The sequence below is a fragment of the Anomaloglossus baeobatrachus genome, chromosome 7 (genome assembly GCF_048569485.1).
Source record: "Anomaloglossus baeobatrachus isolate aAnoBae1 chromosome 7, aAnoBae1.hap1, whole genome shotgun sequence".
Lineage (NCBI taxonomy): Eukaryota > Metazoa > Chordata > Amphibia > Anura > Aromobatidae > Anomaloglossus > Anomaloglossus baeobatrachus.
In genome coordinates this window covers 243,730,499-243,757,209 of record NC_134359.1, presented here as the reverse complement: position 1 = coordinate 243,757,209, position 26,711 = coordinate 243,730,499, and the positions used below count along the sequence as shown (strand labels likewise).

Genomic DNA, 26,711 nt, shown 5'->3' with positions numbered 1-26,711 from the left:
TGAAGCCTCAGGAACGCCACACACACACACACACACACACACACACACACACACACACATACACCAAATCACAGACACAATCACGCATCAGATCACACACACACAGACACAACATCTGGTGATACCTATTGCTTCTAGCCTGCAGAGGAACCTGGGATGCAGTGCAGTGGAGCGTGAGGACCTGAGGTGGAATGCATAGATACTTCCATCGCATGTCCTCCATGCCTTCCACCGCAGGTCCTTGTGCTCCATTGCACTGTGTCCCAAGTTCCCCTGCCAGCTAGAAGCAATCAGTATCACCAGATGTGGGGAGTGTGTGTGCGATCTGATGTGACTGTGTATGTTATCTGATGTGTGTGTACGTGTGGGGGTGTTTGTGATCTGATGTGTGTGGGTGTGCAATCTGATGTGTGTGGGTGTGCAATCTCGTGTGTGTGTGGGTGTGCGATCTGATGTGTGTGGGTGTGTGATCTAATGTGTGTGGGTGTGCGATCTGATGTGTGTGGGTGTGCGATTTGGTGTGTGTGTGCGATCTGATGTGTGTAGGTGTGCGATCTGATGTGTGTGTGTGATTAGATGTGTGTGATCTCATGTGTGTGTGTGGGTTCCATCAAAGATCATTGATGTGTTTGGTGATACCTATTGCTTCTGGCTGACAGAGGACTGTGTGTGATCTGATGTGTGTGAGTGTGCGATCTGATGTGTGTTGGTGTACGATCTGATATGTGTGGGTATGTGATCTGATGTGTGTGTGCGATCTGATGTGTGTGGGTGTGCGATCTGATGTGTGTGGGTGTGCGATCTGATGTGTGTGGGTATGCGATCTGATGTGTGTGGGTGTGATCTGATGTGTACGATCTGATGTGTGTGTGCGATCTGATGTGTGTGGGTGTGTGATCTGATCTGTGTGGGTGTGAGCTCTCATGTGTGTGATCTGATGTGTGTGGGTTTGTGATCTGATGTATGTGGGTGTATGATCTGATGTGTGTGTGTGTGTGTGTGTGTGTGTGTGTGTGTGTGCGTGCGTTCCACCGCAGGTCCTTGATGCATTCCACTTCAGGTTCTCCCTTTCAGTGTCTGATGAGTATGATTGCGGGATTTTCTTTTTTCCCCCTTTTGGGGTTGTCCACTGTCTAAAATCGAGTGTCCTACAGTATTTTTTTTAACTTTGTTAGCTGTATGGATACTTCATTATTGAACTGCGGCTAGGGCTTATTTTTAATCTTTACGGTGAAAAGGCTGAAAAGTCCTGCTAGTGCTAATTTTTGGGAAACATGGTAGTCTCCCCAAATCATACATTTTCTAGCTGTAATTCCACTAAATATGGGTATTACATTAAAGGGTTTGTCTTGGGCATTTGCATTGAGGACCTATCATTAGGATAGGTCATCAATATCTGATAGCTGGAGGTACGACACAAAGCCCCCCTATCAATCAGAGGTTCCTGGTGCTAGTGTGACGCCCTGGCCTATCAGGGCGTCACAGGGTATTGTGAAATCTGCCCTTCTGCATGATATCCACCTCCTTCTTGGTTACGGGTCCCTGACCTTTGGTGTTGCTAAGAACAAGCTAATCAAAATCCTAGGAACACTCTGCACCACACCCACCAGACACACCAGTAGACAGCCTGAAGGGAATAGGGCTGGCTATTTTGGGGGGTTGGTTAAGGGGAGGTCAGGAGTGTTAGGAGACAGTAGTTGAGTGGTGACTCTCAAGTGGAGAGGTCAGGAGCTGGGCTCCTTGGTGTACTAGGTAGCAGACGTTGGTCTGGGCCTAGTAGGAGCTGGACCCTGGTCGCAGGGGATCGTGACAAGGGGCATGGACTGTCGAGCAGGACAGCCAGCGGCCTTGTGCCATCATAGGGCAGGGGCCAGGGCACGACGGGGTACGTGGACCCTAGGCCAGGAAGTAGCTTCAGGCTTCCTGGTAATTTACCGACGAGGACGAAGCCTTCAAGATCCGGTCTCCACCCGCTCCAAAATCTGGGTACTAGCCCAACGAGGGGGATAGGACTTTCCCACTGCATAGTCCAGAAAATCCCAAGCGTGAACCCTGAGAGCAAGCTCACTCCGTTAGCCACAACCGTTTAGTTTCAAGCTGAAAGGGACCAACTACAGAAAGAGGTGCCAAGGTCAAGGTCACAGGCTAACATGCAACACCATCAGGCACGGGATCCAGGCGTGCTCCCTCCATGCTGCAGTGGCATCAAGAACTTTGGTTTTCCACGGTTGTCAGTGTCAGCGTTATTGGACTGAGTGAGTATGCAATTAACCCTTACCGGCCGACGCAATCACCGAGTCCCGGGGCATCCCCCCTACCATGGAGGGGTTAAACACCTGGCTGCACACACCATCGCCACCGGGTACTCCTAGCTGCAGCGATGGTACTTTACCCTTACCAACACCACGGGTGACGTCACGAACTTTCCGCACCGTCCCCTGTACATAGCCCCTCTTTATTTGAGTGGCCGCACGACCCCCGAGTTCGGACGTCCCTCGAGCCAACGCGGATCCGGATCCGAGTGGGGGAGGCACACTAGCAGCAGGCAAAAGTCAACTGCATAGTGGCCTGGAACTGTAGAACTGAACCCTATTGCTTAGAATTTGTAACCACCATACAGTTGGCAAAGCACTTAGTATACTGGATGCTGCCATTAAGGAAGAATAACAGGTTTTTCTGCTGCAGATCTAGCAGAGCTCATTTGTTGAGCTGTGTATAATCTTGTCCACACCACAGCTTTCTGTGTACAATGTATAGGGACAGAGAGCTGCTCGTCAGTGGTAGGATGTGGTGGGACTACCCTGCACACGACATCTTGTCCTGTAATAATAATTTACTGATGATAAAACATTGATTTTATTGAAAGAGCAAAACACAGCCCAATAAGTGACACATCGCTGTAATCAGGGTATCTGCCCCTACATTATGGTGATTTCAGATTACATAACAAAAACCTGATCACAGATTCCCTTTAATTTTCAGTGACTATATTATACTGGAAACTGAAAGAAAATATCAAATATTATTATGTATGTTGTAAAAGCAATTTTGTTCCAAGTTTCATTAGAACGTGGAGACGGCTTGTGTTCTGCACTGATTGGAGGAAAAAAATCCGTGCTCCTTAATAGTTTTTTTCCTTTTCAGTTCCTCCTCATCAGTATTCTTTCATTTTCCATCAGATAAGCATTCAGTATAACAAGTGTAATTAACTTGCATGCAGATTTAGTTACCTTTTGTGTCTTTCTCATAACTGTAACTGCTGGAGGAGGCTGAGCATTGATCGGGATTCAGTACAAAACAGTGGATAGAATCTGACAGAGAATAACAATAGATAATTAAATGGAAAAAACTAAGTGGGGTGCACCCCAATTTTGCTGTCCAACAAAGGTAAAGCAGACAGCTGTGGGCTGATATTATCAGGCTGGGAAGGCCCATGGTTAATGGGCTCTTCACAGTTTAAAAATACCAACCTCAGTTGCCCCAGAAGGGGCGCATCACAAGATGCTTCAATTCTGGCTCTTCACCTCAGCTCTTCCCGATTGCCATGATGCTTTTGCAATTGAGGTACAGTGGTACCTCGCTTAACGAGTAACCCTCTTAACGAGAATTTCGCTTAACAAGCAAAGCTTTCTGTAAATTTGTAACCTGCTTTACAAGAAAGCTTTGCTGTACGAGCGAAATTCTCACCGCACACACTTCCGGTTTCGTCCATCCACCACACTCTGACCCGCTCTTGCAGTCCACACAAACACACACATGTATGCACAAACACACACGCACACACACACATACAGTATTATGCTCACCTTACCTTCCGTTCCACCGCCGGCCTCATGGTTCTTGTAGTTCCCGGGTACATCGCGACGTCTTCGTGGCGAACTACAAGACCCAGGAGGCCGGCGGTGGAACGGAAGGTAAGGTGAGCATATAATATAACATAATATGTTTACCTTTCGTTTCATCGCCGGCCTCCTGGGTACTGTAGTGCGCCGCTGCGCTCCAGTCCACGCTGTGTATCTGCATCCATAGCGACGAGGGAGGAACTTCCTGTCACCGCTAATGAAAGGCAGAGCGCTGGCCAATCAGAGGCAAGCGGCTCTGCCTTTGACGTCAGCGCTCTGGCCGGGAAGTTCCTGCCTCGTCGTTATGGTAACGCGTTACACAGCCCGGCCCCGTACTAGAGAACAGCAAGTCCCAGCAGACCGGCGATGGAGTGGAAGGTAAGGTGAGCATATAATATGTGTATGTGCATGCGTGCATGTGTGTTTGTGTGAGTTTGTGTGTGTTTGTGCATGTGTGGAATGATAGAATAGGGCACCAGGATGGGACATTTTAGAAGCTGTGGAACGGATCGTCAGCATTGCAATGATTTCCTATGGGAAATCTTGCTCTGCTGAACGAGTACCTTGATTAACAAGCACAGTCCCAGAACGGATTGTTCTCGTTAAGCAAGGTACCACTGTAATAGTTTATTTGACTGATGCCAGCTGTGTAGTGTCCAAAAACACAGCTGGTGTCAAGCCAAGGGGTTAATAATGGACAGGTGTCTATCATACACCCCCCATTAGTAACTCGGTCATAAAAAAACTCACACACATACAAAAATACTTTATTGAAGTATTTCTTGATGCACCATTTTTGGGGCACCTGTGGGCTGGTATTTTTAGTTTGGGAAGGGCCCTATAATCATAGACTTTCCCAGCCTGATAATATCAACCTGCAGCTGTCTGCATGATATTTGCTGATTATCAAAAATAGGAGAAACCCAACATTGTTTTTTAATTTTAAGTATCTATCTATCTATCTATCTATCTATCCATCTATCTATCTATTGTGGCGCCCCTGAGGCTTCCGTCGCCACAGGTCATTGCACCCCATCCAGCGGTGTGATGCCCCATTCTGGGAGAGGAAGAGAGTGAACTCCGGTCCCCTGGTAAATCCACACTACACCCATTGCTAGGAACACACTGGGACCAGGGAAAGTGGCAGTTACCCCCCCATGCTGCATGCTGGGAGGGGTCGTAAAACCCATCCCTGCTCCTATAGGGTAGAACAGGGCAACTGGGGAGGTGGGAGGAGCCATCAGAGAGCAGACACAGAGAGGAAGGTCAAGTTAGTGGCAGTTTACTTCAGAGAGTGAGAGAGTGAGGAGCCAGCATGTAGTTGAAGAAGGAGAACGAGAGAGAGTGGGGAAGGAGTAGGAGGCCTGCTGGAGGCAGGCAAGGAGGAGAAGAGAAAGGAAAGAAAGCTCCAAGACAGTCAGGAGCTGAAAGGAAAGAAAGAGACGCTTCCTGGTGAAGATCCTGGGACTCAGAGGGTCCAGGTGACACCAAGCAGAGAACAGAAGGGGTCCCAGGGCCACGGGTAGCTGTAGAGCTGCGGTGGCCTGTTCCACAAGAACATCGGTGGAGGGATCAAGCTGCAACAGGGGACGGTCCCTAGAAACCGGAGGAGTGCAAAATCATCTCCAGACAGTAAAAACCGAGGCCCAGGGAATGTTGTAAACTCCCCGGGCCACAGCCCACAGCAGTACCTCTAGAAAAGGGATAATCAGCCGACAGGTGACTCCCCAGCCTGAGGCTGTTGTGGAGGCCAAGCCAGGTTCAACCTACCAAGGCAAGGCTAAGGAAGACAGCTGAAGGCAGAGACACTTAAGAGAAGGGCACCGGCTTTTACTCTGAGAATCACCCAGAAACGGCAGAGGTCCCTGACAGTGGTCCCAGCAGTCCAAGGGTCCCTGCAGGACTGTGACAAGAATTGTGAGTAAAGAACTTGAAACTGTACCCTTGAAGTTGCCTCTGTTATTTCATCTGCATAGACACTCACAAGCACCAACTGTGCCCCGGGGCATTGCTCCACCTGTGGGGAGTAGTACCATCACTGCTGCCATATCATCCCCCGGAGGCCTCATACAGCAGCGGCGGCTTATTAGCCGCATACCACAGGTGGCGTCATGAACACAAACTTTATTCACCAAGCCACAGATTTTACTGACACACACCAGGGCCACGGAGCCGGGCCCAGCCACCACTGACTACCACCGGACTAGTCCGGCCCGGCACCGGGTGTCCCACAGCCCTGGGGTGGGCGAGTCAATTTTGGCGTCACGAACAGGATTTCGTGCCCGGTCACACCGGGTACTGTGCGCCTGAAGAATCGTGAAATAGCCTGTGTTTTACTGTGAGAAACTGCCGCCATTGAAGCCACTGAGCGCGGGAAGAAGGGGGACATGCCAGAAGAAAGGGCGCGAAGAGAAGCCCCGCCCCCTTGTCCAAGAAAAGAGCGTGAAGCGGTGCCCACCATGAAAGGCGGAGAAAGAAGAAATGGCGACTAGAAAAGCTGGCCGGCTGGCAGAACAAGCCTAGATGCCAGACCAGACAAGAACCAAAATGTACCTCATCGCAAGCGGAGCGGTGCCGGCCGTGATGGGCTGGGCGCCAGTGTGGCGCCAGATACTAGTGCAGCCTCCGGCCCCGCCTCCGAGAAGGGAAAGGGAGCAGCCGAGTGGCGTGGTCGAGCACCCGAGCAGTGATCCAGCAAGCGTTCCCCAGGTCGGCAGCATGGCAGAGAGGCTGCAGAAGTGTACACCAGGGACCGGGAAGATGGATCCCGAGCTGGACCTGCTCCGGGAGGAAATGCAAATCCTGGCTCGGAGGCTGAATAACATGCAAGCAGAGGTGAACCGGCGGAGTGAAACATCGATGGTGCCGGAGAGCGTGGGCCACTGGATGGAGGCCGCGGAGCAGCGACCGGGTGAGCTACATGAAACCCCGATCCGTCCGGACCCAAGGCCCTACCAAGCGCCACCGCCCAGTCCCTCCACCGTCCCGCTAACTTTCCCCGCCAGCCCCGCTGACGCCCTGTGGGGCACCGGAGCTTTCCCAGCCAGCCTCGCTGACGCCCGGTGGGGCACCGGAGGCCTGCCGGCAACCCCGGAAGACGGCGCCTGGGGAGGGGTGGACCACGAGCAGCTAGTGGGCCCCCTACCGACTCCCCCTGTGAGTCTCCTGGGAACAACATCCCCGAGAGTGAACTGGGACGCGGCGCCCATTGAGAGTGGGAGACTGCAACAGCCCCTGCGGCCCAAGGAGACCCCCTTGGCAAATGAACTGACCTGCCAGAGATTAGTGGAGGAGTATCAGCGGGACCGGGAGGCCCGGGAGAAGAAGCGGAGGGCCGCGGAGGCGTCCAACCTGGCCTCCAAGGATGAAATCCGTAAGGCCCTTAAGGGGTCACAGGGCCCAGTGAGAAGGGGCCTAGTGGTCGATTTTCGGCAGAAGGGAGGCTGGGGCTTCATCAGAGAGCCCGGACTGGGTAAAGATGTCTTTGTGGGCCGAAAGGGGTATTGAAGAACACCTGCCCAAAGGCCACCCAGGGCGAGATGCCAAGCCGGGTGATGCTGTGGAATACACACGGCTGATGGGAAGCCGGGGCTGGTATGCCCTGCACGTCCACATCCTGCGAGAGGAGATGGCCTCTGAAGAACCGGAGTGGCGCCGCACTATGTCAGCGTGCAGCGTCTCCCCTGTCAGCAGCCGCAGCACTACCGCGAAGCAGGCCCAAGCCGCAGAACTGAGCAGCGGGCCTGCAACAGCCACGCAGGAGACACAGACCCGGATCTCCATGGCCTACCTGCTACCCAGGGCCCTGCCGAAGCAGGATCCGACCCATTGAAGCGAAGAAAAGAAGAAGCCGAACTGTAAATAGCCCCTGTCTGCCCCTCATGCTTTGTGAAGATGTCCCTTTTGTGCTGCCCTAAAGTTCTTTTTGAAGATGACACCCTTTCCTGCCTTACGGCCCCTTGTACTTTTTGAAGAAGTCACCCCCCCCTGTATATGTGTTACCGGACCACTAGACTGGAATGTGGTCCCTGGTAAATGTGATGTGTGAAGTGTCCTGTGTAACCAGGCCACTGGACTTAGTGGCTGGTTTTATTTGCCCTTTGATGTTTGAAAAGAAACGAACTGCCAGGCTACTGGACTTGTAGTAGCCAAAAATGTAATTAGTTGCACCCGTTGTGCCCCCTACCAGAATTATGGGGGATGTGCCCGAACCGTGCAATGGACTGAAAGTGCACACTTAGAGTTTTCTTTATAAGAAGTTTGCAACGTTTACTTATATGTGCCTCCCATAAAGGGAAGAAATGTTTTATTGTTTTATGTTATGCATAACAAAAATGTTTTTGCAGTTTCTCCACATTTTCTGTTGTTTTCAGCCCGAGGACGTGCTGGGATTTGCTGTGGGGGAGTGTGGCGCCCCTGAGGCTTCCGTCGCCACAGGTCATTGCACCCCATCCAGCGGTGTGATGCCCCATTCTGGGAGAGGAAGAGAGTGAACTCCGGTCCCCTGGTAAATCCACACTACACCCATTGCTAGGAACACACTGGGACCAGGGAAAGTGGCAGACAACCCTCCCATGCTGCATGCTGGGAGGGGTCGTAAGACCCATCCCTGCTCCTATAGGGTAGAACAGGGCAACTGGGGAGGTAGGAGGAGCCATCAGAGAGCGGATAGAGAGAGGAAGGTCAAGTTAGTGGCAGTTTACTTCAGAGAGTGAGAGAGTGAGGAGCCAGCATGTAGTTGAAGAAGGAGAACGAGAGAGAATTGGGAAGGAGTAGGAGGCCTGCTGGAGGCAGGCAAGGAGGAGAAGAGAAAGGAAAGAAAGCTCCAAGACAGTCAGGAGCTGAAAGGAAAGAAAGAGACGCTTCCTGGTGAAGATCCTGGGACTCAGAGGATCCAGGTGACACCAAGCAGAGAACAGAAGGGGTCCCAGGGCCACGGGTAGCTGTAGAGCTGCGGTGGCCTGTTCCACAAGAACATCGGTGGAGGGATCAAGCTGCAACAGGGGACGGTCCCTAGAAACCGGAGGAGTGCAAAATCATCTCCAGACAGTAAAAACCGAGGCCCAGGGAATGTTGTAAACTCCCCGGGCCACAGCCCACAGCAGTACCTCTAGAAAAGGGATAATCAGCCGACAGGTGACTCCCCAGCCTGGAGGCTGTTGTGGAGGCCAAGCCAGGTTCAACCTACCAAGGCAAGGCTAAGGAAGACAGCTGAAGGCAGAGACACTTAAGAGAAGGGTACCGGCTTTTACTCTGAGAATCACCCAGAAACGGCAGAGGTCCCTGACAGTGGTCCCAGCAGTCCAAGGGTCCCTGCAGGACTGTGACAAGAATTGTGAGTAAAGAACTTGAAACTGTACCCTTGAAGTTGCCTCTGTTATTTCATCTGCATAGACACTCACAAGCACCAACTGTGCCCCGGGGCATTGCTCCACCTGTGGGGAGTAGTACCATCACTGCTGCCATATCATCCCCCGGAGGCCTCATACAGCAGCGGCGGCTTATTAGCCGCATACCACAGGTGGCGTCACGAACACAAACTTTATTCACCAAGCCACAGATTTTACTGACACCCACCAGGGCCATGGAGCCGGGCCCAGCCACCACTGACTACCACCGGACTAGTCCGGCCCGGCACCGGGTGTCCCACAGCCCTGGGGTGGGCGAGACACTATCATCTAACTATCTATCTATCTATCTATCTATCTATCTATCCATCTATATATCATGTAGCTATCTATCCCTTTATCTATCTATATATCATGTATCTATCTATCCATCTATCTATCTATTTATATATCATGTATCCATCAATCTATCCATTTATCTATCTATCTATCTATCTATCTATCCTTCTATCTATCTTTCTATCTATCTATCTTCTATCTATCTATCTATCTATCTATCTATCTATCTATCTATCTATCCCTCTATCTATCCCTCTATCTATCTATCCATCTATCTATCCCTCTATCTATCCCTCTATCTATCTATCCCTCTATCTATCTATCTATCTATCTATCTATCTATCCCTCTATCTATCCCTCTATCTATCTATCCATCTATCTATCTATCTATCTATCTATCTATCTATCTATCTATCTATCTATCTATCTATCTATCTATCTATCTATCTATCTATCCTTCTATCCATCTATCCATCTATCTATCTATCTATCTATCTATCTATCTATCCCTCTATCTATCCCTCTGTCTATTTTTATTCTTTGAATATCTTTCATCTTTGAACATCTTGAAGACATAAAAAAATTAATTTCTTGAATGCGTTTCTTTCTGCTACGTGTCACACAGAAGGTACACGGATGTCACCAGGATTTTCATCCGTGTGCTGTTCATGTTTTTCATTGCCCCTAGACTTCTATTGGCCCTTTTCATCTGTGCTGTTGGTAAAAAACGGACATGGCACTGTGTGGTCCTGATGAGCACACGTGTGGGTCACAAGGACACAAGGTCCATGTGAAAACTAGGACATGTAAAGATAACCATTGGCTCTAATAGGTACGTGTGGTATCCTTGAAAAAAACTCATGCCACATGTACCAAAAACACTGATATGTGAGCGGGGCATTAGGCTCCTGGGATGAATGCTCAGTCAGAAATGGAGAAAACCTCCAATAGTATACTACAAAAGAAAACAAAAAAAACCCCAAAACACTGACCAGCTCCTTCGAACAATATAAAGCAAGTGTAAACAGTTACAAGCTGCCTTGACTGCACTATAAAAAAACTAAAGAATTTAGCAGCACACTGTAAGCACTAAGGTATATGTGTGGCGCCCTGGCCTAGCCAGGTCGTCACAGATAACACACAAACACCCCCACACCCCACTAGACAGGGACACCAGCCAAACAAAAATCCTTGTTGCCTCCCTCCAGTGTCTGATGTCCACACCAGGTGGGGTGGAACCAAGCGGTTGGCCCCACCCACCGAGGAGTTCACAGGCCTGGACGCGGGAAAAGTGACAGTTTAGTTGGAGAGTTCGAAGTGAGAGGAGCAACCACTTGGGTGTCTGGGTTTGTGGCCCAGGCACTGACAGCAAGGTTGGCAGACGGTGGTGGCCGTCTGCAGGAGTGGTGGAGCAACGCGTAACCGTAGGACCGGGGACGGACGACGGCCCGCCGGTACCGACCGGGGAGCGAAGTGAAACCAGCACACACAGGCAGGGCCATTGGACCCCGACCAGGCTTGGAGCCACCGACAATAGTCAGATCCGAATGTGACTGGAACCCCAGGGGTTTCATAACAGCAAAATTCCCGATTGAAGGCAACAGCCCACACCATGAGGGTATACAGCTACCGCCTAAGGCTAGAGACCCAAGGGCCAGCATCTGCGGGCAAACGGGCTCCTCCAGTACCCATACACCGGGGAGCGGACTACCGTTGGGAATCCATAGTAGTCAGAAAGAGAACATTAAGGTGCAGGGAAAGACAGCCGCCATCACCTGTCCGGGGAGAAGCACTGCAGCTGCGGGACCCGTCCATCCAGCCGTTTGGTTTACCGAGGACTCTGTACCTTTCTTGCTGAGTGAGTACACCTGGGCCATCCAGCACCGCGCCGCGCTGTCCCTGCAACCCTGCACCTCACTGACCCTGCCTCCCTGTCACAACATCACCGGGCCCCGGGACCACCGACCCCTACCCACGGAGGGGGAAAACAACATCCCAGCTGCTCCCTACCATCGCTCCCGGGATCCCCGTCACCAGCAGCGGTGGTGCCCATCTTCACCACGACCCGTGGGTGACGTCACGGACTAAATCCCCCAAACCAACCACCCCTTTCACTCATGGGCGAGGAGCGCCGCTCGGGTCCCCGGATCCGGCCCACCGCTCGAGCCACCGAGCAGCAGCAGCAGCCGCAGCAGCGCCGGACCCGAGCGTTAGCGAGAGCGCAGCAGCGACGGCATCCTCCCCGCCCGCGACATATACAAATATTGAATATTTCAAACTTAAACTGCATTACGGGTAAATAGAATATATTTATAAAACTGAAGGTACTTAGCGCATAAGTCGGGCTATTCCCCATGCATATGCTCACGTATGCCAGTGTCACACGGTACGATCTATCGTGCGATCGTACCCGCCCCGTCGTTTGTGCGTCACGGGCAATTAGTTGCCCGTGGGGCATAAAGTCGGTAACCCCCACCACATGTACTTACCTCCCAAACGACCTCGCTGTGGGCGGCGAACATCCTCTTCCTGAAGGGGGAGGGACGTTTGGCGTCACAGCGACGTCACACAGCGGCCGCCCAATAGAAGCGGAGGGGCGGAGATGAGAGGGACGTAACATCCCACCCACCTTCTTCCTTCCGCATTGCCGGCAGGATGCAGGTAAGCTGTGTTCGTCGTTCCCGGGGTGTCACACAGAGCGATGTGTGCTGCTCGGGAACGATGAACAACCGGAGCACAGAAGGAGGACCGACATTTTGAAAATGAGCGACATGTCAACGAGCAACGATAAGGTGAGTATTTTTGCTCATTCACAGTCGTTTGGAGGTGTCACACGCTACGATATGTCTTACTATGCTGGATGTGCGTCACTAATGACATGACCCCGACGACATATCGCCCGATATATCGTACCGTGTGACGCCGGAATGACAGTTTGTGCAGTTATGGCAGCTTACAACTTTTTACACTCACCTTATTGTGTTTGGATGTGCTAGTCAGCTTTTTGGTTTCTGTATAGGGATAGAAGTGCTCAGAGCACACAGGATACGGATAGATAATGGTCTAATGCGATTTTTGGAGAACTACTTCAGTACTGATATATCTGATTGGAAATGGGAGTGATAGCTTCAGTCTGTGAATAGAACAAGATCACTTGGCAGCGTGAACGCTCCAGTGTATGGGAGAATCGAGCGAGATAGCAGTCAGATGAACTATTGAATGAATCATTGTTTGGCCTAGTCACTGTGCTGAGAAGCACATGTTTAAGGCCCCCTTCACACATCAGTGATTCTGGTACATATATATATGCCGTTTATATACATACCGGAATCACACACATACGCAGACCCATTAAAATCAATGGGTCTGCTCACACATCAGTGTTTCCGTGTGTGTGTCCGTGTGTTCCACACAGAGACAATAATACAGATAATAAGCTGCACACTAACCACTACAAAAATATAAACATAAAAAAATGGCAAAGCATTACTGCTATAGGGATACTATGAACAATGAAAAATACATTTAGCTATCTGGAAAAAAATGAATATATGAAAATGATATTGTAAAACTGATATGAATATTTGAAAGTAGTAGAGATATTTAGCAAATATATTGATCAATGCAAATGAGCTCGAAACCAACGACAAGGTAATCTCTATTTTTTTTGGAACCTAACCTTAGTGCCTCCATGTGCTATTAAAAAAATCTGCAGGTATAGGCAGATAGGCTCCTGGCTATATAGGATCATGAATCGAGTATGGTAATACGGCGGGGTTCTGGGTTCTCAGTCAGAATAAACTGCATTCTACTCAGAAAAAGACTGACTGGAACACCTATGTGTGTGAATTAGGTGCTAGCCTAAAAATACAAGACTATAATACAGATAATAAGCTACACACTAACTACTATAAAATATAAACATGAAAAATGGCTGCAAAGCATTACTGCCATTTTTCATGTTTACATTTTTAGAGTGGTTAGTTTGCAGCTTATTATTTATATTATAGTCATGTATTTTTAGGCTAGCACCTAATTCACACACATAGGTGTTCCAGTCAGTCTTTTTCTGAATAGCATGCAGTTTCTTCTGACTGAGAACCAGGAACCCCGCCCTATTACCAGACATTATTCATGATCATATATAGCCAGGAGCCTATCTGCCCATATCTGCAGATTTATAATAGCACATGGAGGCATTAAGGTTAGGTTCCCGAAAAATGAGAGATTACCTTGTTGTTGGTTTCGAGCTCATTTGCATTGATCAATACTTTTGCTAAATATCTCTACTATTTTCAAATATTCATAGCAGTTTTGCAATACCATTTTCATATATTAATTTTTTCCAGATAGCTAAATGTATTTTTCATTGTTCATAGTATCCCTATAGAAGTAATGCTTTGCCATTTTTCATGTTTATATTTTTATAGTGGTTAGTATTCAGCTTATTATCTGTATTATAGACATGTATTTTTAGGCTAGCACCTAATTCACACACATAAGTGTTCCAGTCAGTCTTTTTTTTCAATACCACACAGAGACAAGTCTGTTTTTCTCCAGCAGCACTGATGTCACACGGACCACACACTGATGTGATCCGTGTGACACGTACCGGAGAAAATACGAGTATTTGAAATATAATGATTTTCTATACTCCTGTGTCTCCAGCGCTGCTGTCTTCGGCACTGCTGTCACTTGCTTCCAGTCCGCTCATTATGCTCATGCATATTCACTGCACTACGGACCCAGAGTCATCAGCACCATGGACAGCAGCACCAGAGACAGGTGAGTAAAAAGTTCCTGATCTCCGTGTGCTATCACGGATAGCACACATATGCCAAAATCACGGCATACGAAGGGCTATATGCATCTTGAGCACGTCCATGCAAAACGTGAGTGTTTTCCACGGACGTGTGAAAGAGGCCTATGGGATAGGAATGAGGCTTGTGAGGCATGACCCGTAAAGAGGTATGGTTATGCAAAAACTTATATCTTTTGTAAACTTCTTAAGAATCCAAATTTACTGGCACTGACTGGAGACCAGTTATATATTATCATTGATCCTGTTAAGCTCGTGGCATTTTTATGGATTTGTGTAGTGCAGATTTATAATACACTACCCATAGGTTGGAATTTGCTATTGTCCCATACACTACCTATGTAAGTCTGTGATTTTATATCTGGTTTGCTTTAATGCATATTCTGTTAGAGAAATGTTCAGATTTGAATACCATTCACACAGAGGCACAAATGGCAGCACACAGAGTGCTTACCAGTCCATAATGGGAACCCATTGGCTGCTTTTAAGCTTTTACAGTCACTCTTTGGACTAATACTGTGATAATCTATTGAAATTTGTTCTTTTTATCAACTAAACTGAATTCTATATTTCATGGTAGTTTTAATCTCAGAGAGTAATTTAGTGTGTAAATCCTGCAGTGGAAGAATGTCTTTCTGCTTAGTGGCCACATTGTGTAGCTATTTAATAATCCCAGTGTTCTTCTACCATTTGCCCATTACTAACCTATTGATACTCAATGACTTTCACATTGATCAATATCGAAATAATTCTTGTTAGGTACAAACCAGACGTAATGAATCTGTAATTACTGCTAAGGGAACCCAAACAAGTCAATAATTGTCTAATTTCAGGCAAGGGATAATTTACAGATCGCGCTCCTCCATGCTCACATTTCTTGTTAACTAGATGTCTTGCATTTTTGTGTTCCTAAAGGACATTCATCTTCGAAATGAAAAAAAGAAAATCATGATCTCTAAGTGTATGGCAGCCTGCGGACACCATACAAATGTAGAAGTTCAAACAACTCACCAGACTCTCAAATATGGGTGCGGTGCCCGGAATCATGGATCGGTAGCCAGGTGGAAACAAGATTCCACCATACAAATGTCTATTAGAAATGGTGCCTAAATTGGAGGCCCATGGAGTATAAGTATGGGCACATAGGAGGGATATGTGTGCTCTATTACATATGGATGATAACGCAACTCTGTGTTTGAGGTGTCACGGGAACGATCTATGGCGAACAATGCCGTTCTGGGATCCACCTCATGTCCCAGATGAATGCCGTCAATGGAAGGAATAAAGTCATACACACCAGCAGAGTGCTGAGTATGACAAGATTCCCCATTTTGCAGGAAGTTACTGCATTTTATATAGGAGATCAGATACAAAATGTAAGCATCTAATTCCTCTGTGCAGAGCATCTTGTCTTTGGAGATGCTCTGCTGCGCTTTCCTGAGTTACTGAGCTAGCAGCTTGAGTGACAGCACAGAATTACATGTTGGTGCTGACTACTCAGGTGTTCCACCTTCCTGGTAATTGCTCAGGCTTCTTTACTGAGCATGCTCACCCAGAACCTTGCAAGTTGTATTCTCTGGTTCTGCAGTTGTGCTTTTTGCTTGTGTCTCTGCTAGTGATCTGATCTTTGTTTTCTGATCCCGGACTGTTATTTGACTCCTCTCTGCCCACTTCCTATTCCTATTGTAACCTCCTGCCTTTTGACCTTGGACCGTTACCTGACCACGTCTCTGTTTTCTCCCTGAACGCATTACGCACTCTCCTGGATTTCTCACCCTTGGATTGTGACCTGACTACACCTCTGCTTACTCATTGTGATCATACGTGTTACCTTGTTACCAGACCCGGCTTTCCTGAATACTCTTCTGAACGTACTATTCGTAAGTAGTGACTAGCATCACAGTAAGCATCTTATTAGTCGCTTTAGCATTTTGCAACTGATTGGTTGTATTTAAATCTACATGATTGGGTATAATTTCAACTAATGTTTTTATAGGTCACATTTCATACCTTTTATTAACATAGTGTGGGCATACTGCCACAGGAGGGGGATGTATGTGTGTGGATTTATAAGGAATAAGCATTGCATTCCTTCTCAAGTGAAACTTGTGTTAGCTTAAAGAACAGTGTCTGTAGAAAATGTATTTTCTTAAAAATGTGGACATAAACCCATTGTGCTCAAATTCCCAACAGAAACCCAATGTATTTGAAAACACCATGCAGACGGCAAAATAGATGCCCGTGTTATTCCAAAATAGATACCACCGACACAGAAGCCTGCTCATAGGTGAAAGTCACAACTAAATTAAAACGTGAGGTATTCTTATCATGTACATATGTGGCATATCGTCATGTCCATTGGTCTGCAATATTAGCAACTCACATACAAATTAATGTAGAAAGTTGTGTATAAGCCTTTACAGCTCTTTATGGACTTATTGTTACCCCAACCTTGTCCTTATAATCATCCTCCAGAGGACAGCTTTGAAAGCCAATCGTAATGAAGTGGACTTATAACCCCATCGCCCGAGAAGCTTCTGGATCCTAGAGAAGATCTAAGCTGAGAGAAAGATCCGTGACCTAAGTTGAGAGGAAGATTGGTGACCTGAGCAGGGTAGAAGAGTCTTTATCAAAGCCAGTAGAAGCCCATGACCTGCACCAGTAAAACTACTTGAGGAAGACCAGAATATGTCGGTCAAGATTCAGAGCCCCAACTTTGAGGTCAAGTCACAGACTACGCCGGTCAAGATCCAGAGCCGAGCCGTTGCTTCCTGCACAGAGATGCGGTATTGACTGGGGAGTTAGGCCAGGCTTCAGAGAGCGGATGGTGCCAACCTGTATAGTGTGTGAGGAAACTCCCAATTTGGACTTGTGGCCTAGCGAGTAACATCTCCGATCCTGATAGGGCCTCCTGTAAAATGTATAATATTGATGTTAAGTACACTAGAGTAACGAATAGAATGGCACTGACATTTCCCTCTCAGAGGGATCTAGAGTGCGATAATACCAACACTGACCATTAGTTAGTGATAGGAGTAATACCGTGTAAATAATACTGTGTTTGTATTCCGGATATCTGTGTTGCTGATTTATCCTATGTGAAGTATCTTGATTTACCTCTGTTACTTGTGTCATATCATTATTAGGGATGATCGAATATCACAAATATTCGGCAATATTTGGCTTCGCGAATATTCGACGAATAGGTCCCCGCTATGTGAATATTCGATGTGCAATGTAAGTCTATGGGAAGCCCGAATAGTTGCTATTCGGCAACTATTCGGGTTTCCCATAGACTTACATTTCGCATCGAATATTCACAAATAGTTGAATAGTGGCGACCTATTTGTCGAATATGGGCGTAGCCGAATATTTGAGGTATTCGATCATCCCTAATCATTATCTCTCATAATCTGAACTTGAGTCAGAATAAAAAAGCTACAACAACATCTATAAAAATACTCCGATACACCTTATAAATGCTGACTTCTTTATTTACTTCATTCAATTTGTGTTATATAGAAGTTCCCATTAGAAGTCAGGACAATCTTTTCTGTGGCCCTGATGATGATGATGATGACAGGGGGCCTTGACTCACGAAGAGTCGTCCTTCAGCGCTCAGGAAAGGAAAAACCCCCAGTGGAGGAAACCTTTAGGGAACCATGGCTAAAGGAGCGCCCTTCCCTTGGGCTTTGCATGCAAAATGTTGAGAGCAGAGACCGAGCCCGGTAATCTGCCTGTTTATGCAGCAGGAAAGTCACTTGTATCGTGACTACATCTGACTGCGGAAAGTCCGGTAAATGTCATATCCATTGGTGAGAGCAGAGACTGAGCCCAGAATCTGCCTCTAGATGCAGCAGGAAAATCACTTGTCTGTGACTACATCTGGCTGCGGAAAGTCCAGTAAATGTAATATCCATGGGTGAGAGGAGATACCGAGCCCGGTAATCTGCCTCTTGATGCAGCAGGAAAGTCACTTGCTGTGACTACATCTGACTGCGGAAAGTCCGGTAAATGTCATATTCATGGGTGAGAGGAGAAACCGAGCCCGGTAATCTGCCTCTATGCAGCAGGAAAGTCACTTGTATTGTGACTACATCTGACTGCGGAAAGTCCGGTAAATGTCATGTCCAGTGGTTGGGAGCAGAGACCGAGCCCGGAATCTGCGTCTTGACCTCGCTTTGCCTCACCTGTAATACATGATCATAAAATAAGCAAAATAGTAAGGAATAATATAAATACATGGATATATATATGATAACGGGCAGGACAGCCAAGAAGATTATGTCATCCATTAGATCAGTGCCTCTCAAACGGTAAGGCTTCGCTTAGAGACATAGCTGGGGGGGCAGTTTCCCTAGAAGTGATCGTGTGCTGCACAGTTCATTCTATGACTATATCAATACTGTATTTAATTTAGAAACATTGTTGGTTATTTTGTAGTTATTGTAACATTATATTATTATACTGGTTTATGAGACAAACAGCACTGAGAAATATTTTTGATATTAGTATGGGCTTTAACTCTAGATGGTGAGGCCCAGGCACCACCCATGGTCTGTCTGGTGAGGCCCAGGCACCACCCATGGTCTGTCTGGTGAGGCCCAGGCACCACCCATGGTCTGTCTGGTGAGGCCCAGGCATCACCCATGGTCTGCCCTTGTAGGCATTATTTTGTTCTATCTAATGAGGAAGGAGTAGAAGGAGTGAGCAATTTCAGTTTATGTTAAAACATAAGATATATCATAAAACATATAGGCAAAATGCAAAGTCGTAAGAACTTACATGGGCAGGAGGTCTCCGTCCTTTGTTTTGAAGTAAACAAAAAGTTGTACCCTAAAGGGCATGTTTCCACACTGGCAAGTGTGGATGTTTCTTGGAAGTAGAATATCTTCCGTGTCCTCTTCTCCTTCTGTAAAACACATTGTTTATGAATATTAATGTACATTGATTCTACTTCATTCCCGGTGTGGGGTTGGACACCCAGAAACTATTAGAAATTGCTCAAAGTGAAGATGAAATAAACTTACCGTCAGAGGAGATGACCATGTCCTCATCTGGCATGCCGATTACTACATCAGGGGGGCCAGACACAGGGATCTTGGTCTTCTCAAGGATCTCTCTATTTTTAGTCTTGGGTCCATGAGGAGCATCATCAGCAATAATATGCATTTTGTCCTCAAGTTCTCCTGCAACACAGAATATTGAAATCAGCACTAATAAAATAAAAATCTTCTATGTGTTTCTTGTAGACTATTTCCTTTATGTCTAAGGTTCATTCACTCACGGGATTTGGATTCAGAGACTATTTTTATTTTCGTAAAATGTTGTTTTTCCATTAAATACATTTTGGAATATGGAAAGACACAAACCAGAATGTCCTCAGTGTAAGTAACTGACTTCACGTTGCCAGTCGGGGGTTGGAGACCCAAAAAATATTAGAAATTGCTTAAAATGAAGATAACATTAACTTACTGTCAGCGGAGGTGACCCTATCCCAGCCGTCCATTACAGGTGGCAAAGCCCATTCACCGGCTAGATCGTCCAGGTGAAGCTCGGGCATTTCTTGGGTTTGTCTAAAGAGGAACGAGTAGAAAAGTGAAAGAAGCCCTGCTCTAGATAATAAATACATAATGCTAAAATGTTTAGCTCTAAAGCGCCCAATTTCTAATTATTTAGCAGATTACTTGTTTATGTTAAAACTACATATTATATATATACAAACATTCATACATATAAGTGGTAAGAACTTACTGTGGTTGGAGGTCACAGTCCTTTTTGTCGTCAGACATAGAGCCTTCTGATCTATTCATGTCCGTTCCTTGTCCAAAAAGTGTATGGTAACTTGGAAGCGGAGGAGGAGGAGGTGGAATATTTACCATGTCCTCTTGATGTTCTGTAAAACATATTGTAATCAATACATTATTTGTGTCTGATTTTTTTATTTAGTTTTTATGGTATTTCTCAAAGGTTTTTTTGTGCCATGTTCATGAAAATGGTGCAAGTGGTTCATACATTTTGTGGAAAACAATAAGTCCTTTTTTCGGCCTTTGACTCGATTTGCCACTTTTTGCTTTACAAAATGATGCAAATCTTGCGCCACAATTTCAATTTTAGGCAAATATAAAATGTCTCCGGGGGACTGCAGAACGTAGTAGGTAATTGATGAATCAGCAAAAAATATCTAGAAACCACAAACCCTGCCCCTAAAGATGAACATGAAAACCTGGTAAACACATATAAAGTAGACTTTAAAACTGGCGCAAAACTAAATGAAAATTAGGCAAAAAAGAGGGGAAAAACACTAAGAAACAGACAAGTAATAGGCGCTAATAAGGTCCATTGTTTATAAGATTGGCTGTTAATTTAATGGACATTGATTCTACTTCATTGCCAGCCGAAGGTGGAGACCCAGAAAATAATAAGAAATTGCTTGAAGCACCACTCAAGCATTTTTTTTAATTTCTCTGCTGGAGTGGTGCTTTAAATGTAAGTCCCCGCCCTCTGTCTTATACTAACCTACCACCGTCTTCATCTGTTTCCGGTGGTGCTCCAATCGGTCTCTGGTGATTTGTGACTGGCCAGCAGCTCCAATATTTCATGGAGCGCACTGGTGGTCACAACTCAATTTAAGTCTACGAGAGCCTCGTTCTGGCCTTGTTCTGGCTCTCAGAGTTGCATTGAGCATTAGTGAGGTAAATTCTGACTGGCACCAAAAAGGATGAAGCCGCCGGAGGGTGAGTATAAGAATGGGGGCAGGGACTCACATTTAAAGCGCCACTCCAGTGCTGAAAAAGAAAATACTGAAAGAAATTGCTGAAAGTGAAGATAAAATAAACTTACCGTCAGAGGCGGTGACCACGTCCTCATCTGGCATTCCGAATATTACATCAGAGGGGCCAGAGGCGGTGACCACGTCCTCATCTGGCATGCCGATTATTACATCAGAGGGGCCAGAGGCGGTGACCACGTCCTCATCTGGCATGCCGATTATTACATCAGAGGGGCCAGAGGTGGTGACCATGTCCTCATCTGGCATGCCGATTATTACATCAGAGGGGTCAGAGGCGGTGACCACGTCCTCATCTGGCACGCCGATTATTACATCAGAGGGGCCAGAGGTGGTGACCATGTCCTCATCTGGCATGCCGATTATTACATCAGAGGGGCCAGAGGCGGTGACCACGTCCTCATCTGGCATGCCGATTATTACATCAGAGGGGCCAGAGGCGGGGACCACGTCCTCATCTGGCATGCCGATTATTACATCAGGGGGGCCAGAGGCGGTGACCATGTCCTCATCTGGCATGCCGATTATTACATCAGGGGGGCCAGAAGACATAGGGATCTTGGTCTCTTCAAGGATATCTCCATTTTCAGTCTTGGGTCCATGAGGAGCATCATCAGCAATAAGCTTTATTTTCTCTTCATGTTCTCCTGTAACACAGAATATTGAAATCAGCATTAATAAAATAAAAATCTTCTCTGTGTTTCTTGTAGACAATTTCCTTTATGTCTTGGGTTCATTCACTGACGGGATTTGGAAATCATTTGTTTTCCTAAAATGTTGTTTTTATATTAAATGTCCCCAGTGTCAGTAATGGACGCCCCAGACTGCTTCCATGTAATATAAAAGCCGTCACGTCGTAAGTGACGCACATCCGGCATCGTTAGTGATATCGTAGCGTGTGACAGCTATAAATGAGCAGAAATACTCACCTTCTCGTTCATCGCTGACACATCGCTCATTTTCTAAAAATCAAACGTCCTGTTGTTCAATGTTCCCGAGGCAGTACACATCGCTCCGTGTGACACTCCGGGAACGATGAACACAGCTTACCTGCAGCCGCTGGCAATGTGCAAGGAAGGAGGTGGGCGGGATGTGTACATCCCGCTCATCTCCGCCCCTCCGCTTCGATTGGCCGGCCGCTGTGTGACGTCGCTGTGACGCCGAACGTCCCTCCCCCTTCAGGAAGTGGATGTTTGCCGCCCACAGCGAGGTCGTTTGGAAGGTAAGTGAGTGTCACGGGGGATTACAACATTGTACGCCACGGGCAAGAAATTGCCCGTGCCGCACAAACGATGGGGGCAGGTGCGATCGCAAATGCGATCGCACAATAAATTGTAACGTGTAAAGCAGCCTTAACTCTTTAAGGAGTAGGGAATTTTTAGTTTTTACACTTTTGTTTATATTGGTCTGATTTTATTGATACGAACATGCATTAATTTCTGTCCTATACAAGTGATGAAAAAAATGTAGAATATTGCAAACATTTTTTTTTTATTGCTTTATGTTGCGATTTTTCTAGACCTTTAACATTTCTACTTTTCTGTTGATGGCGCCCAGTGATGACTTGATTTTTGTTTGGGAGCTGATGTTTCTATTGATACCATCTTTTAATAGATTGGACTTTTACGAATGTGGCTCCACCAAATATGTATATAATTATTTTTCCTTTCTGTATTTTTAGCGGAGGAAAAGGGGATGAATCAAACTTTTTGAATTTTTAAAAATATGTATTAAAATCTTTTTTTTCTTTACTTCATACAATATTTCTTTGTCCTCTTAGGAAACTTGAACTTGCAATGGTTTAATTACTATATCCTGCAATACCATGATACTGCAGGATAGAATGATAACCCTGTTTCCTATGGAGCTCAGCGTATGGCTGAGCCTCACAGAAGGATGGAGATGGCAGCGACAGGGGTCTTTAAATGACCCTTGGCTGCCATAGTAAACCATCAGTCACCATTGCAGGGGGTAATGTAAGCCATTTATTTGCGAAACAGCAGCATTTAAATGGTTGATAGCTGTGTTGGGAACTGGACGCTAGCTACGACTGTAAGAGATGTATACGACTGTAAGAGATGAATGCTAGGTATAGAGTTTAGCCGGTACCTGTTACGTGTGGAGGGAGCTCGGCTTCTGAGCCCCCCGAATGCCAGTTGTAAAATATAGCCGGTACCTGCTGCATGTGGAGGGAGCTCGGCTCCTGAACCCCCCCGAATGCCAGCTATAGAGTATAGCCGGTACCTGTCTTGTGTGGAGGGAGCTTGGCTCCTGAAACCCCCAAATGCCAGCTATAGACTATAGCTGGTACCTGCCGCGTGTGGAGGGAGCTCGGCTCCTGAGCCCCCGAATGCCAGCTATAGAGTATAGCCAGTACCTGCCTTGTGTGGAGGGAGCTTGGCTCCTGAACCCCCGAATGCCAGCTATAGAGTATAGCCGGTACCTGCCGCGTGTGGAGGGAGCTCGGCTCCTGAGCCCCCCCAAATGCCATCTATAGAGTATAGCAGGTACCTGCCGTGTGTGGAGGGAGCTCGGCTCTGGAGCCCCCTACACCTGAGAAGCCCTTCCCCGGTCGTGATACAATGTCACATGTGTAAAGATATATTTACCATTTGGTTTGCCGCTGCACAGGCTGTTTAAGTCGTCGTGGCATTCACGATCTTCGTCAGCGTGGCTTAGACCTTCCTCATCTCTTCTGGACTTTTTGTTTTTCCAAAGCCTGTAAAATGGTAAAATTGAAGTCATATTTTAAATTATAATGAAATGTGATTTCTTGACAGGGTAATAACATGTGTTACGTTACATGTCTTATCAGGAGAATTATCACCATTCTGTCATTTCAATAATTATTCTTCATTATCTACATAAAACTCTAATCTGCCCCATCAGTCCCCGGGCTCCAGACTGGAGAGACCCTAGAAGTCTGTACTATAGCGGGGTCTGGTCCAGCCGCCTCTTGTGATTGGGAAGAGCCACAATGTCCTCTGTGGAAGTGCGGACATGGTATTGGGAAAGAAGCACCGGATGCCGACAGGGAGCAGGAAGTCCCCAGTGCTCAGTTCCGGGGGCCACGGGCACTGACATGGCCTCTGGACCAGGGTCCTGCACATGGTTTTCTAGTCTACACTGAAATGTCCCTATTACTGGAGTGACCTGAAGATGAGACATTTCTCCTCCAGACTCCATTGTGGCCCATAAATCATTCCCTACTATACTTACCTATAGATGAGGGTAGAGATGGCAGCAACCGTTATCACAAGGATGAAGGCAAGGCAAGCACCTATAGCAATGTTAACGGTCAGATCCTGAGAATTATTGGGAGGGACGATGTTATCCTCTGAAAGAGAAAAAGAAAGAACAGAAGTGATTAGATAACCCTTCACCAGATAAACTGTGTAATATCTTCACATAGAAATCTGCTTATTTCTTCTCTGATCTTTCATTCTCAAAATGCTCAATTCTGAGGTGAAATCTGTCTTCAGTGACTACAAATCTCCCATTACTGAGATAGGAGATGACAGTTGGTTCTCATAATGTTCTATGGAGATCTGTACCTTACGGTCAGGAGAACTTGCAGCAGAATGTCTGTCGGCCACTCACTCCTCCTCCTCCATAGAATATGAAAAGCAGCAATTGTCATCTCCTGTCTCAGGAATGGGAAATTTGTATTCACTGAAGACAGAATTTACAGGTGAATTAAGAGTGAAAAATCAGAGAGAAGGAGAAAGACGCAGATTATCTCTGATAAGAAATATTACAAAGTCGCTTATTTCCATGTGTATTATTGATTTATGAAATAAAAATTAAAATGGCGGTCCCTCTTTACCCCATAGTCAGTGTATATCTGGTAATGCACTTACCTCCCTGGATCTTGTTCTCCGGTATGGACCGCATGTTGCGGTTTCCGATGGGAGCACCTGTCACAGGCGCTAATAGCAAAATCAGAACTAGCAGTAATCTGAATAGTATTTTAGTATGGAGGAAAATCACTAATTGTGTAGATACCACAATGAGTCTCTCCAGACAAAGCCTCAATCTGTAACATCACTCATTATACACACAAAGATTCCGTGACATCACAAGTGGAATCCAAGTGTGACATCATGAGGGGCGTGGCTACACATGGGTGATGTCACAATTGAGGCTCAACCACTAAACATAGAGCAGATGCTTCCATCTCTGGATGTTTTCCTCAGGTTTCACTTCCACTAGAGTATAAATAATGGCTCTGATATCCCGAAAAGTGGGACGAGTGTCATGTGTATGTTATTCCGTATGTCATAAGAGTTCTATGTGAGTGTAGCCCTTCACCAGATAAACTGTGTAATATCTTCACATAGAAATCTGCTTATTTCTTCTCTGATCTTTCATTCTCAAAATGCTGAATTCTGAGGTGAAATCTGTCTTCAGTGACTACAAATCTCCCATTACTGAGATAGGAGATGACAGTTGCTTCTCATAACGTTCTATGGAGATCTGTATCTTACGGTCAGGAGAACTTGCAGCAGAATGTCTGTTGGCCACTCGCTCCTCCTCCTCCATAGAATATGAAAAGCAGCAACTGTCATCTCCTATCTCAGGAATGGGAAATTTGTATTCACTGAAGACAGAATTTACAGGTGAATTAAGAGTGAAAAATCAGAGAGAAGGAGAAAGAAGCAGATTATCTCTGATAAGAAATATTACAAAGTCGCTTATTTACATGTGTATTATTGCTTTACGAAATAAAAATTAAAATGGCGGTCCCTCTTTACCCCATAGTCAGTGTATATCTGGTAATGCACTTACCTCCCTGGATCTTGTTCTCTGGTATGGACCGCATATTGCGGTTTCCGATGGGAGCACCTGTCACAGGCGCTAATAGCAAAATCAGAACTAGCAGTAATCTGAATAGTATTTTAGTATGGAGGAAAATCACTAATTGTGTAGATACCACAATGAGTCTCTCCAGACAAAGCCTCAATCTGTAACATCACTCATTATAGGCACTAAGATTCCGTGACATCACAATTGGAATCCAACTGTGACATCATGGGGGGCGTGGCTACACATGGGTGATGTCACAATTGGGGCTCAACCACTAAACATGGAACAGCTGCTTCCATCTCTGAATGTTTTCCTTAGGCCTCGCTCCCACTACATTTTTTTATATTTTAACTATGTTTTAATATGTATAAGGTTAATAAAACCATTGATGGTTCAGTTACCACTGACTCCTCATTTTCTGTGCTGTTGCATCCGATCAGATGCTGAACTCTACACTCACACAGCACCTTGGACCAAAAAATAAAAACATTACGGGTCTCGGAAAATTATGACACAAATGAAAAAATTTGTTTTTTGCAAATTTAAGGATTTTTTTTTTACCAGGATACAGCTAAACCCTCACTAAGTAAATGCATCACAGGTGCAGGAGGAGCAAATCACACACACACTTCCATGGAATGGAGGGGGCGACTGCTGTATGATAAAAGTGCACACTGACGGCTTGCATAGAGCGCTGTTCACACAGGCAGATAACAAAGTCACAAACCCGCAGCGTATTAGGTGACGCCCATACTATTAGATCAGGC

The 26,711-nt window shown here is 46.3% G+C and overlaps 1 protein-coding gene across 2 annotated transcripts; it reads right to left on the bottom strand.

The window, feature by feature from the left end:
* Nucleotides 1–17,913: 17,913 nt before the first annotated feature.
* LOC142246121 (uncharacterized) lies at nucleotides 17,914–25,183 on the bottom strand. 2 transcript variants are annotated; one of them, XM_075319135.1, is made up of 9 exons: nucleotides 24,999–25,183; nucleotides 24,358–24,475; nucleotides 23,748–23,857; nucleotides 21,192–21,785; nucleotides 20,103–20,244; nucleotides 19,824–19,924; nucleotides 19,379–19,537; nucleotides 19,134–19,260; nucleotides 17,914–18,538 (listed from the first exon to the last, which is right to left on the bottom strand). In XM_075319135.1, the coding sequence occupies exons 1-9, from the start codon at nucleotides 25,030–25,032 to the stop codon at nucleotides 18,535–18,537; spliced, it is 1,389 nt and encodes a 462-aa protein (XP_075175250.1). In that variant the 5' UTR covers nucleotides 25,033–25,183; the 3' UTR covers nucleotides 17,914–18,534. The 2 variants fall into 2 exon arrangements, with proteins under 2 accessions (XP_075175250.1, XP_075175251.1); XM_075319136.1 differs by lacking the exon at nucleotides 19,379–19,537.
* Between the last annotated feature and the right edge of the window lie 1,528 nt (nucleotides 25,184–26,711).